Below are 15,083 nucleotides of genomic sequence, written 5' to 3'. Positions count from 1 at the left end.
AATAGTGGAGTTCAAACATTAACATTACGAAACATTTTCCATATATTTTTTTTAAACCTAATCACATGCTTCAACCTTTAGTATGTGTTTAAGGTTACTAATTACTTATTGTAACTAGCACTGTCTCATAATTTCAGGATCCCTACAACAACATTGTGAGGACAACTATCGAGGCCATGGCTGCTGTTTTTGGTGGTACTCAGTCTCTACACACAAACTCTTTTGATGAAGCTCTCGCTCTTCCGTCCAAAGTCAGTGCTCGTATTGCTCGTAACACACAGATCATCCTGCAGGAGGAAAGTGGAATTCCTCATGTAAGTTTATTATTTATAAATGTACAGTGTGGTGTGTGAAGTACAACATTCAGTTGATGATTTGTTATTTCACATGTTAATGAATGATTGATTGAAATAAGGTGTAATAGTGTCTTTTAAAATTTCATTCTTGTACTAAGGTACAGGTTAAAGTAATTTGAGTTTGAATGCCATTTTTAACTGGTGTTGTTCAGATTTACCTTTTGTTAGAAATTGCCTCATGAGAAACCTTCCTAACGTATGTCAGACTCTGTGAACATTATTGCTTTGTGCCTTCAAATGTGCTTGTATCTTTAAAAGTGTTGCATGATGTATCTGGAAATATGGCACCAGTCATATTATAAATTTTTAACAACGTAAGTTCTCAATAGTTGGAGTTCTACAATGTTTAAAAACTTGTAGGTGGACCAAATGTGTGATTGCTGTAGTGTTCTATATATTCAAGTAATGGAAATAATATTCAACTGTCTGCTCAGTCAAAACACTTGGAGATGTTCAGGATGAATCTTCATTTTAAAAGTTCAAGCATATTTAAATTTTTTAAAATATAATTTTGTTGAAATGTTTTGTTATTCCATTGGCTTTTGTGTGTGTGTGTGAATTATTTTGAAATTATAGACATGAAACACTACATGTATTCTAAGTTTGCCAAAACAAATATTACATAAATCAGCTGAAAGACAACTTGGAAGTGTAATTTAGAATATAGTTTTATCTGCACATCACAAGGTTTTAGTTACATTCAAAATTCAATTATACTACTTTCTTTTCTCGGTGTACAAATAAATGTTTGTCATATCAGAATTGTGACATTTGCTCTCCAGACATCCCACTTCCCTAATTTATTTATAGATTTTCCAAGAAGTATGAAATCAAACACAAATTACTTGTTATAATATTGTGATTGCTCAAGCAAAGCATAGTTTTTATAGCTTTCAATTTTTATGTAATTGAAATAGACAACCAGGCCTCTCCATAATAATGTTCAATACTATTTAAAACCAATAGAAATACAGAGTTTTAGTCTATTAATAGACAACCAGGCCCCTCTTGCCACATCCTCTTTCAAAAATCACCAATAGTTCACAATAATGTTCAATACTATACTATTTAAAACCAATAGAAATACAAAGTTTTAGTCTATTAAGTGAAGAATTATACATTGTTTTTTGTTAAAGATTATTGTCAACTTCGCTTTCAGTTCAAGGTAGATTCCCACGGGAAACAATAACGGGTTTAATGAAGTTTTAATGACTCTTTTTGCACAGTTAGAAAGCCAAAAAAATTTTAGTAGTTACAGGACATAATCAGCTTTTACACATTATTAATTTGTTTTTGGTGCATTATTTAATCAAGTAAAAGGATTTAGCAGTACAATCATTACTATATTAAAAAGTAGGGTCAAATGCCATTGACAGGTAATTAATTTTTTACTTGTTTTTTCATTCTTTATTTATTACTATAAAAATGATTAAAATGTAAAAATGAGAAACTTTTTTTGTGTGTGTTTGGTTTAGGTTTGATTATATGAAATATTAACAGAGAAGGTTCATGAAGTACACTTGATATAATCCAATAGTTTAATGTCAGCTGTAGGGATTACCAAATTGCAGGGTAATTAATGGTAATTAATAAAGCAGTAAAATGTAAATATAAATAAATATATAATGTTACGAGTGTAAAGTTATTTAGGATAAACAAATGTTTCATATTATGATTTGAAGTCATTTTATAAAGAGCTAAGGGGCAATTTAAATTTCTTTTAATTTTTTTTGGTTAAGAGGTCACTGAACTTGACAAACTTTATATTAAGTTATGTTAGATAAAATGATAGATAGATATTAAGTGTAACTGATAAAAACGTTTGAAACATATTTAAGAAGTTTTAGAGACCATGCAAATAAAATTTGATGGGTTTGAGATGAAAAAAAGTATTTTTAGTTGTAACATGGAAATCACTTTGCATTTGGACTAGTTTATAGTAGCACTAATTTTTAAACAAATCTTTTATAAAAACAGTTCCTTAAAGAAAAATCTGAATTCTTGTGTACAAAAGACTTGTAATGTATTATAATGATGACAATAATAAAAGAGCGTGTTTGTGTGCGTGCATGCATGTTCTTGCATTTGTGTGTGTTTGTGTGTTTGCCATAACTCTAAGAAGAAAATCCAGAAATCTGAAATTTTGCACCCATACAAAGAAGACCCAGAGGGTGTACATTGGGGTATTATTACTTATTTGCATGCACAGGCTTGTCTTTTTTAATGAGTCAAGCTAGAGAAAAAACACATAGAAAAGAAATGGTTTCTTATATAACAACATATAATAAATATTTATATAGAAAAACCAGTACATTTTGGTAACAATGTTTTCCAACAGTGACTTTTATGTCATGTTGTCATGCATTGCTAGCAACAAAAGTATAACCTAATATTGTTGTTAGTCTATAAACAGAAAGTGTAAAATGAAATAAAAAAATGGATATTTTTCGTAATTTGGAGTCTGTTGATTAAAGAGGTTTGTTCTTTATTAGAGACGTTGGTGATGTAACAGAAAATGCAGTAGTTTAGGAACAATTTAAGTTGAAAAACAAGTGTGGGATGGTGCAACACACATTGGATTTTATGTACCTTAGATAAATAACATGATATGTAGTGACATCTATTATTATCTATATCATAGCCATGTACAGTATATCAACCTAGTATTCCAAGGCACTTCCACTAATGTTTACTAAATAACTGCGAAATTTTTAAAGATATAAAAAGTAAATAATATGGGAATTATAATGTGTTCAAAATGGTTACTAGGTCAGTCAGATTGAAACAAGAGAGTTAATAAAGATGTGCTTGCTTGTGACATATCCTTGTTAAAGATGAGAATTTTTCAACAGGTGATCGACCCCTGGGGAGGATCTTATTTAATGGAAGCTCTAACAAATGAAGTATACGAAGAGGCCAAGAAAATAGTGGAAGAGGTAAGTTCAGTTCTGTTGTTGTTTTCTTCAGATTCAGTTGTAACCAGGACATTTTAGATGTTCGTAACCTTTTTTTAAATACACTTAATATTTTAATTGTAAAAATGATTATCACTTGTGTAAGAACTATGTAAATATATGTAACAACATTCCACATAGTAACAATGGCTGGCAAAGAATGACATTGGCTGTGGACCGTAAGATTCTCTTGGCTGTAGTTTCATTATCTTTTCTTGAAGTTTTATGTGGAAGAATCCCCTGAACAGGTGATAGGGAACAGTGTATGGGATACATATTGTCTTTTAAACTCATGACCTAAACACAACTGCAATGACAGAAAACAAAGGGAAGGAAAGGAATTTGGACCTCAAAAGACATTATGGGCAGGATGTTTAGTGAACAAATATTTTGTGGTAGTTAGGAATTTTAACATAATGTGTACTTCTACACAGTCTACAGTGTTTAAACTATATAGAATTTATACTGCTGTGTAGTATACATAAGTGATCATTACGAACTTGTATGAACGTTTGAGTCTTTCAAGGCTGATTGAAATCATCGTTTGCACCACTATCATTATCAGTTATTTTCATTTATCTTTTCTTATTAATGCAAGTCTCTAATTTTTACATTTTAATTACTGTTATAACAATAAGTAAATATGTATTTATGTAAACATAAAATTTAGTACTTTTTTTTCCTGTCAACCTGTTGATAAAATGCAAGTTTTTTATATTTTTTTAATTAAAAATACAAATCTTACTAGTACTGAAATTGTATGGTTTTTGTAACCATTTGCCATCAGGTGGTCTGCCTCAAAGTGTAGCATTACCTTGCTGTCAGCTGATGATGAGAAAAGAAAACAGTTGTTGCTTGAAACAGATGTTCAGATCTTTAAGCAGTTTGGATTTTTCAAAAAAAGACTGGTGTTAAATCTGCCTGTGGATATTGATATTTTTGTTATATCTACAATATTGTATCCAGTGTTTATCTGTTAATTTTGAGTAGTGAAGAGTTGGGTAAAGTTTAGGGATCCAAACTCACTTCTGTATGTCTGATGTTTTGCAGGTTGAGAGTATGGGAGGCATGGCTAGAGCTGTTGGAAGTGGTATGCCTAAATTGAGAATAGAAGAATGTGCTGCTCAACGGCAAGCAAAAATCGACAGTGGAAAGGGTAAGTTTGTTAAAAATCGACAGTGGAAAGGGTGAGTTTGTTAAAAATTGACAGTGGAAAGGGTGAGTTTGTTAAAAATCGACAGAGGAAAGGGTGAGTTTGTTAAAAATCGACAGTGGAAAGGGTGAGTTTGTTATTACCAAGAAAAATATTTGTGTTGAGTTTCTCATCGAGGAAGATGTAATGACATTTAAGGGTCTATATTTGTAGCTGAAGTACAAATAGGCTGTTAATTATTTATTTTCAGTTTCACAAAATATTACCACTTATCACTCAGAAAAAAAATGTTAATTAATTAATGTATGGACCAAAGGTTTTGTCTCAAGGAATCTCAAGATGGTAACATCTGTGTAGGAACATAATTTAGGGACAACATCTGTCTGGAAGTTAAAGTATAGATTATAGCTTTTGCCTCGAGGAATCTTGAGATGGGAATGTAAGTATAGGAACATAAGTTAGGGATAACAACTATTTGGCAAATCTTGATTTTCAGTGGTGGATTTCCCTACTGGTCAAGTCTTGAGCTGGGAAGGTAAAATGTGGTCACTGTAAAGGGTCTTCAGGTCCTTGTTGTCCCTAAGTATTTTGTCCATGAATCAATTTGAGTTCAGGTCAGTCAGAAGAACAGGCTGCCAGTTTTCTGAGGATTTGTTATCGCACTAATTAATATACGGTATTTCTATTACCACACAGACTAAAGTATTGTTAATGTAATCTTACAGTGTGCTTAACTATCTATTTGTATTTAAAATGGAAGTAGATTTTTCACTCATTTGTTACCCATTGCATAAAACAAGGAAGAAAATTCTCATGAGCAAATAAATGAATTACAATCCATGTTCTTGAAAACTAATATAAAAAAAAATTATGCTAAAGATTTCTACAGAAATCAATAAAGAAAACAATTTATAGCATTTGTGAAATAATAAATATTGTTCATACTTGTCAAGTATTACAGGAACTTTCTTGTTAACCTCTCCATGTTTTCAAGAAGACTTATCAGACAATAAAAAAAGTTAAAGAAACAATAAAAGCTGTTTAAATTGTTTCTGGACTGAGCTGTACCCCCAGCAGGCCAATAGTAAATCTAAGTTTGCAATGCTAAAAAACGTGTTTGGTTCAAGTGGCGAGCACAGTGCATTGTTGTAGCCTTTGTGCTTATCAACAAACAGATACCGAATCCTCCTTCGTAGGGTTGTATAAGCACAATGTGGAACTGAAAGTTATTTGGGAAAAATAAATATTAAAAAAACACATACTTACTGGCAAAATAATTATGTAGGACAATGTATAATAAGCTGAGTTATTGTTGTAATTCAGTGCTGATTGTACACCAAGTTAAACTTTTGTTGTTGTTGTTTTTTTATTTTAAACCTTATGGACAAACAACTCCAAAGTGTCTTAAATAATTTTATTTATCACTATCTATTTGGTAGGAGCTAAGAGCAGATGAGATAAAAATATAAATTATTATGTAAACATTGTTGTATAAACAGTAGCAAGCTGAAAAAATATCATTTTGTTATGGTAAATGAATGACTGAATGACTAATTTATAGAGATTACTAAATTTAAAAAAAAATTTTAATTTGTTCAGGTGTTAAAGTAATAAAATTACAAACTTTTAATTTTCATTTGAAAACAATTGTAGTTATTTATATGCTTGTTTAATTAGCTACATGTGTTTTAATAATCCTATTAAATGTCTTTAAGTTTCTATGAAGGAAGTTTAATGTATTTTGTTTTAATTGTAAAATAACTACTGGATGTGGTTAGTCCAAAGTAGTAGTAATGTTGGTTATAATTCTGAATTTAATACATGCATCTTTATGAAATGTGTCAAAGTTTTACCAAACAGTGGGAGTCTTTGTACATAAAATAAGACATCTTAATAAAATATTTGTACTTATGGTAGATGCGTGAATTGACAACACCAATCTAACTCTGACAAGTCGGAGTAAGCTGTTCAGTTTTCATGTTATATTTTGCAAAACTTCCAGAATCTCTGCATTGTTTTATTTTATCATTATATCCTTCTTTTAAACATTGTATTATTTTTCCTCTACCATGAACTAGTGTTACATCACCCGTCTGACATCAACTACATCATATCGTGTTTAATGACACTCTGTGAAAGGTTGTAGAGTGCGTATCGATGCAAGTAAGGTCAATTGTGATAAAAGGGCTTATTTCACTGTGTTTATCTGATTCTTCAATAATTATTGATATTACCATCAGAGAACATTTTAGGCTGTAGTAGGTAACTCCTGTAACTTGTAACCATGCAACTATGATGTGGTAACTCCTGTAACTTGCAAACATGTAACTAAGATGTGGTATGTAACAATGAAATTAAAATGTATCTGGAGTAATACAGTAATGTTTACATGAAAAGTAATTATACCTACAGTATGAAAGGTAATGAATTGTAAGTATTATTGTGAAACATGTGTTTTAATTATTCCTACAGTATGAAAGGTAATGAATTGTAAGTATTATTGTGAAACATGTGTTTTAATTATTCCTACAGTATGAAAGGTAATGAATTGTAAGTATTATTGTGAAACATGTGTTTTAATTATTCCTACAGTAGGAAAGGTAATGAATTGTAAGTATTATTGTGAAACATGTGTTTTAATTATTCCTACAGTAGGAAAGGTAATGAATTGTAAGTATTATTGTGAAACATGTGTTTTAATTATTCCTACAGTATTGTGAAAAGGTAATGAATTGTAAGTATTATTGTGAAACATGTGTTTTAATTATTCCTACAGTATGAAAGGTAATGAATTGTAAGTATTATTGTGAAACATGTGTTTTAATTATTCCTACAGTATGAAAGGTAATGAATTGTAAGTATTATTGTGAAACATGTGTTTTAATTATTCCTACAGTATGAAAGGTAATGAATTGTAAGTATTATTGTGAAACATGTGTTTTAATTATTTCAATGTAACATCTACTGTATTGTTGTTATGTATGATCACAATAGAGACCATTGTGGGTGTGAACAAGTATCGGTTAGAGAAAGAAGAGCCAGTTGATGTACTTGTTGTTGATAACTCCAAGGTCCATAAAATGCAGATAAACAAAATAAAGCATATCAAGGAAACTCGAGATGAGAAGAAGGTTGGTTTCATATTTATTGATTTATTTTACTTAGGCTAAAATCACCAGTTAGTTATTATTTTAGTCTTAGCTTAACACTAAATTAAATTATGGAAAAGCATTAATGTTTTGTAGTTGTTAAGTTTACTACTAAGAAGAAAAAATGTGATACTGATTATCAAATATTTAACTGTACCAGTTATGCATTAGCTTTGTTTTAGTGTTTAAGCTAAGCCTATTAAAAAAAAAAAATTAATGTAATCCTTTTTGTCATTTTATTTGTTTAGCACTTTTGAATTCGAAAATTAGGCTTTAGAAGGCAACTTTAGTTTTTTTTTTTAAATGAAACAATAACTTGTCTCACACTTGGTTATTTTTAATCAGTTATTGATTTCCTTTGATGCTAATTTAATCTTGAAGTGAAGGACTAATGTACAAAAACTATTTTAATTTGGTAATAAAGTTTACTTGTTAAATATGATCAGATGAGATCTAGTTATTTTTATGACTCTACCTTTATTTTGTGTTGCAGGGTATTATGGTACTCAGAAAATAAGTGAAAACATTTGAGAAAAATAAAGCATTAGAATATTCAAACAAGTTTTTTTTATGTATTGTGGATTAGTGAATAAAATGAGTTTTCCAAAATATTCTTCAAATGTTCAAACAAATGTTTTAGACATTTAATTTGATTTTATACTTGAAAGCCACTGATGTACTGAACTTCTGGCTTTCAACTTGAAATAATTTAATTATCTTGTAAATATCATTAATGGTTCAAAGTAAACTATACAGTTGTTAATTGTAGTCCTTATAAGGTTAAGCCTAATCACCAGGCCATATATATATTTCTTGTAATACAGGACTACCCCTCTTATGTTTGTGATTATTTTATCAGAACTATAAATAAATCTCATCTGATTTATTCATGTAATTTGTCTAGTTTGATAACCTAGTGATTAAAAGTAAAAATATCTACCTTCACTTACAATATCCACATATAGAATTTCTAATTTTATGTGTTTAGTGGTTTCAGAGGGTTGTCTTACCATGCACTTGAATGTTATTAAGAGGTTAGAGAAATTTCTAAGGCAATAAATTATTTTTATCCATTACATAATATGGCCTGGTGGTTAGGCTTAACACTCAACGTGAACGTACTTGCCCTTTCAACTGTGGGAACATTATGTAATAATAAATCCCACTGATTTGTTGGTGAAAGAGTAGTTCATGGCTTGGCAACAGGTTGGTTTGACTAATTCAGTTTTGTTAAGTTTATTTCTTAAATTTGGGGATGACTAACCCACAACATAATTATAATAGTCATAAGTCTTGTGTATTATTATCATACGTGACTATTTTCTGCAGCCAATAAGACATAAATATTAATGTTATGGTTTTGCTGTATGCCTCGTAACTAATTAAATTTAAAATAAATCATCTAACAAAAACTTAATTTCTGAGAAGCCAGTAAGTTAGCCCAAACAGCTGTTCTTATAATAATGAAGGTCCGATTAGATGAATAATAACATTTTTTAGAAACTTGTCGTTTTAGGTCCAGGAAACTCTCAATGCTCTGACAGAATGTGCACGAACACACAACGGCAACCTGTTAGCTTTGGCCATTGAAGCTTCTCGAGCACGAGCCACTGTTGGTGAGATCTCTTATGCCATGGAAAAGGTAAGTACAATATGAATGTCGTTAAACTATCCACTTAAGGATTTTAAAACTAAAAACAAATTTTGCTCCTTTTGTTAGACTGTAATTTTTTTTTTTAATGTGTATAATAAAGGGGTATGAAATATGCAAAACAGGTGGCTATCTGTGTGTTGTCATTCAGGTTAAATGTGATCTGTATACAGTTATGTAAATTGATAGAATATTTATTTATCATGAATCAAATGTTCATGCTCTTTTCTTCCATTATTAAAATTAACAAAACTGTACATACACACATTTGTTTTGGTTTTGTAACTCTTCTCAGTTTGTGTTCATCAGTTACAGGAACTATTACACAGTTACATCCTTCTTAATTACAGGAACTATTACACAGTTACATCCTTCTTAATTACAGGAACTATTACACAGTTACATCCTTCTTAATTACAGGAACTGTTACACAGTTATATCCTTCTTAATTACAGGAACTGTTACACAGTTACATCCTTCTTAATTACAGGAACTGTTACACAGTTACATCCTTCTTAATTACAGGAAATGTTACACAGTTACATCCTTCTTAATTACAGGAACTGTTACACAGTTACATCCTTCTTAATTACAGGAACTGTTACACAGTTACATCCTTCTTAATTACAGGAACTGTTACACAGTTACATCCTTCTTAATTACAGGAACTGTTACACAGTTACATCCTTCTTAATTACAGGAACTTAATTACAGGAAATGTTACACAGTTACATCCTTCTTAATTACAGGAACTGTTACACAGTTACATCCTTCTTAATTACAGGAAATGTTACACAGTTACATCCTTCTTAATTACAGGAACTGTTACACAGTTACATCCTTCTTAATTACAGGAACTATTACACAGTTACATCCTTCTTAATTACAGGAACTGTTACACAGTTACATCCTTCTTAATTACAGGAACTGTTACACAGTTATATCCTTCTTAATTACAGGAACTATTAGACAGTTACATCCTTCTTAATTACAGGAACTGTTACACAGTTACATCCTTCTTAATTACAGGAACTGTTACACAGTTACATCCTTCTTAATTACAGGAACTATTACACAGTTACATCCTTCTTAATTACAGGAACTGTTACACAGTTACATCCTTCTTAATTACAGGATCCTTCTTAATTACAGGAACTGTTACACAGTTACATCCTTCTTAATTACAGGAACTGTTACACAGTTACATCCTTCTTAATTACAGGAACTGTTACACAGTTACATCCTTCTTACAGGAACTGTTACACAGTTACATCCTTCTTAATTACAGGAACTGTTACACAGTTACATCCTTCTTAATTACAGGAACTGTTACACAGTTACATCCTTCTTAATTACAGGAACTATTACACAGTTACATCCTTCTTAATTACAGGAACTGTTACACAGTTACATCCTTCTTAATTACAGGAACTGTTACACAGTTACATCCTTCTTAATTACAGGAACTGTTACACAGTTACATCCTTCTTAATTACAGGAACTGTTACACAGTTACATCCTTCTTAATTACAGGAACTGTTACACAGTTACATCCTTCTTAATTACAGGAACTATTACACAGTTACATCCTTCTTAATTACAGGAACTGTTACACAGTTACATCCTTCTTAATTACAGGAACTGTTACACAGTTACATCCTTCTTAATTACAGGAACTATTACACAGTTACATCCTTCTTAATTACAGGAACTGTTACACAGTTACATCCTTCTTAATTACAGGAACTGTTACATCCTTCTTAATTACAGGAACTGTTACACAGTTATATCCTTCTTAATTACAGGAACTGTTACACAGTTACATCCTTCTTAATTACACTGTTACACAGTTACATCCTTCTTAATTACAGGAACTGTTACACAGTTACATCCTTCTTAATTACAGGAACTGTTACACAGTTACATCCTTCTTAATTACAGGAACTGTTACACAGTTACATCCTTCTTAATTACAGGAACTATTACACAGTTACATCCTTCTTAATTACAGGAACTGTTACACAGTTACATCCTTCTTAATTACAGGAACTGTTACACAGTTACATCCTTCTTAATTACAGGAACTATTACACAGTTACATCCTTCTTAATTACAGGAACTATTACACAGTTACATCCTTCTTAATTACAGGAACTGTTACACAGTTACATCCTTCTTAATTACAGGAACTGTTACACAGTTACATCCTTCTTAATTACAGGAACTGTTACACAGTTACATCCTTCTTAATTACAGGAACTATTACACAGTTACATCCTTCTTGATGTAATGTTGAATAACTGTCATTAGAGAAATAAAGCTGTAGAAACTTTTGAGTGTTTCTGTTGTAACTTCTTTTGTTCCATATAACATTTTGTTACAAGTCTATATTTAGGAATACTTATTTCCAGTTTAATGATTATAAACTCTTAAAGTTTAAACTGTAACAACATCACCTTACGTCAGGTTTTTGGAAGGCATGTTGCCTCGGACCGGATGGTGTCTGGAGCGTACAAGACGGCTTTTGGTGACAATGATGAGTTGACCAACGTGATGAAGAAGATTGAAGTTAGTGTTTTTGTTTTTCACCACTTTTTAACTAATTTTAATAATTAATGACAAAATTACGGCTTTTTTAGAGTTAAAAGGTTTAGTAATTTTTAATTGGAGTTACTTGAAGATTAAAAAAGTTACTTTGATTTGAATGTTAAAAAAATTATACATTCTAAACATGGTATTATTAGAAATGGGTGAAACTTTATCCACATGTGTAGGAGTTGTTTGGATTTGAATGAAATTTCTATGATGTGGGGATTTTGTATAAATGTTTTCTAATGTGCAAAAACAAAACTTTTGTATAACTTTGCAGGAGTTTAGTGAAAATGAAGGACGCCGACCTAGGATCCTCGTGGCTAAGATGGGTCAAGACGGCCATGATCGTGGAGCTAAAGTTATTGCCACTGGTTTTGCTGATATGGGCTTCGATGTTGACATTGGACCATTATTCCAGGTAGTTTAAGTGCTGTATTTTTTAGAATATTTATTTTTGTTCACCAGCTGTTCTTAAGTCAAGTTTTTCTTCTATCTTTTATCTTCATCTTCACTTTTATATTTTCACGCCAGACTCCAGATGAAGTTGCACAACAAGCTGTCGATGCTGACGTCCATGTAATTGGAGTGAGCAGTCAAGCGGCTAGTCATCGAACTCTTGTTCCCGAACTATCAAAAGCATTGAAAGAAATGCAGAAATCGTGAGTAGAACTGACGAAATAATTTGAGGGTTGTTTTTAATGTACATCGTGCAATATAAATAATGATAATAATACAAGTAATAATATAAAAATAAAAATAGTTATGTCTACCTAGTACCTCACCACATATATTAAACTGAACATTTAATTAACAGTGTTAAAAGTTCTTAAATAAGGAATTGTTATGACATTCATTTCATTTCTCCAGTCAGTTAGTAAATTGGAAGTTTCTTAACAAACTGTTTAAATGGTTTTAGAAGTATCCTAATTTTATATAAGAAAATTAAAAACTATTGATTTACCCAAATATGGTAATGTTGTTTGGGATAATATTACTTTTGGGATGTGTCTTACTTTTCAGTTTATACTACAATTACTACAAATGTTTTACATTTTATATACACACATATCTTCTATTAATGCTCAGATACTCCCCCTAACGTTTTTTTTTTAGATATAAATAACCATGTCATGACCTGACAGCATGGTTCCAAGTAACATGTAACTTTTTTTTAAATTGAGTCTTCCTCATAGTAACTTGGTCTTCCCAGATAATCAGATATGTTCTCCTGGAACTTTAGTGGGATAGTAGACTATCCCAGTGGTTCTCAGTGGGATAGTAGACTATCTCAGTGGTTCTCAGTGGGATAGTAGACTATCTCAGTGGTTCTCAGTGGGATAGTAGACTATCTCAGTGGTTCTCAGTGGGATAGTAGACTATCTCAGTGGGATAGTAGACTATCTCAGTGGTTCTCAGTGGGATAGTAGACTATCCCAGTGGTTCTCAGTGGGATAGTAGACTATCCCAGTGGTTCTCAGTGGGATAGTAGACTATCCCAGTGGTTCTCAGTGGGATAGTAGACTATCTCAGTGGTTCTCAACCTTTTCTGACTTGCTGCACACTACGACAATCTGAAAATTTTCACAGCACACCTGGGAATCCTTAACGATTTTTTAGGTACACGTTATACGGCAAACATTAAAAGCCTTAGAACGAAAATCACAGCCAAAGCAAGTGATATCAATGTCATCTGCACATTGACAATACTATCACTTGCTTTGGCCGTGAGTGTCGTTCTAAGGCTTTTTTAACGATTTTGTGGTATAGCAGAAAAATCAAAACTTTTTAATTTTACATATGTTTTCAATGTAACGCTTGTGCCTGCTTCCGAGAACAAATCAAATTGAAGCGAGGCTCTAACATGATTCTCGAAGTATTCTTTTGGTTTATCCTTCACAGCTGAATGTTTTGTTTCCAAGTGTCTCTTCAGTTTGCTAGGAACAAGTGCCTCATTCAATAAAGCTGCATTGCAGAGTAGGCAGAATGGTAATTGAGAATGTTTCGATTCTAAAGTGATAAAACTGTATTTGATGTATTCGTTTGATTCTTTGCTTTTGATTCAACACATTCTCCTTTGCAGCACCAGACTTACTTAAATATTTTTCCATGGATAAATGATAAAGCTAATTCATATACGATAAACATGATGTTCTGCAGTTGATATAAAATTCCTACCTACAGTGTAGTAGCTGTAGCTTACCACAGAATGAGAACATGTTCCAGAAAGCAGTTTGATTGTTTGATGCATCATTTATGACGTACAAAGTGCTTGTTGCACCACAATTAAACTAACAGTTGAACTGTTGTAGTCGAGAATGAAATTTAAGTATGAACTTCTTAGTGCTCGAGTTCAGTGAAAACCATCGAATGTTTTGGAAGGTTTCAGAGTGTCTGTATAGTAGCTTTTATCAACTGATGTGTTCAATTTGCTTGTAAAATCCCAAGAAAGTTGAATGTGTTTCAAAAACACTGTGGCACACAGGTTGAGAATCACTGGTCTAAGGAGTTGGTCATGAATACTATTCTAAGTACTTGTTTATCTAATAACAAGGAACAAGTAACTAGTCATGTGAGTTTATTTTAAATTCTTATATGGAGGATTGACCACATTATCTTAGTGGTAACTAAGTAACGTATCAGTCCCACATGATACAAGGTCCAGTGTGTGTATAGAATGACATTTTGATACTGTTTAGCATTTAGTGACAAGCATGAAGACATCAAACATCAGTTACTTCTCAGAAGGTTGTCAAACACTCCTTTCTTGTGCAAGATATTCATATGCAGGGATCATGGTTGTCTGAGATTAAGAATGTAGTATTTCAAAGATGGATGTACTTAGCAGCATTGTAAAACAAGGTCATCCAGAAAGAAATCAACATGTTGTACCATGGCTAAAGTAAAACTTAACAGATGAGAACTAATGGTTAGAGGTGAAAGCTGTGGATTTGTCCCTTGCAAAAATATGCAACATAATAAAAAAAAGAAAAGAAACTCCATCTCGCACCTTAACACGTTTACAAAAGTACACCACATGTGGTACACATCATCCATAAGGTACAACTTGTATGTTTTTTTCCATTATGTACCACTAGTGGAGCATGGATGCAATGTTGAAAGAACAACTGAAGTAAAACATTTACATGATTAAATCACTTTTTATTTTAAAATCACATCTAGACTGGCATTTAATTTTTAATGTAATTGAAACAAAAACAAAAAAAAACT

General features: G+C 31.5%; 1 protein-coding gene across 1 annotated transcript in view; it reads left to right on the top strand.

The window, feature by feature from the left end:
- LOC143234515 (methylmalonyl-CoA mutase, mitochondrial-like) overlaps positions 1 to 15,083 on the top strand; it is a 37,753-nt gene that overhangs the window by 19,356 nt on the left and 3,314 nt on the right. The window contains exons 9-16 of the mRNA XM_076471924.1: positions 138 to 314; positions 3,209 to 3,292; positions 4,361 to 4,466; positions 7,458 to 7,594; positions 9,129 to 9,254; positions 11,730 to 11,831; positions 12,133 to 12,273; positions 12,387 to 12,514. Of these exons, the coding sequence (XP_076328039.1) occupies positions 138 to 314; positions 3,209 to 3,292; positions 4,361 to 4,466; positions 7,458 to 7,594; positions 9,129 to 9,254; positions 11,730 to 11,831; positions 12,133 to 12,273; positions 12,387 to 12,514 (1,001 nt within the window). The remainder of the gene's footprint in view (positions 1 to 137; positions 315 to 3,208; positions 3,293 to 4,360; positions 4,467 to 7,457; positions 7,595 to 9,128; positions 9,255 to 11,729; positions 11,832 to 12,132; positions 12,274 to 12,386; positions 12,515 to 15,083) is intronic.

Source organism: Tachypleus tridentatus, chromosome 12 (assembly GCF_004210375.1).
Source record: "Tachypleus tridentatus isolate NWPU-2018 chromosome 12, ASM421037v1, whole genome shotgun sequence".
NCBI classification, from domain to species: Eukaryota; Metazoa; Arthropoda; class Merostomata; order Xiphosura; family Limulidae; genus Tachypleus; species Tachypleus tridentatus.
The sequence above is the reverse complement of the archived record's forward strand: the minus strand, read 5'-3'. Positions and strand labels throughout refer to the sequence as shown.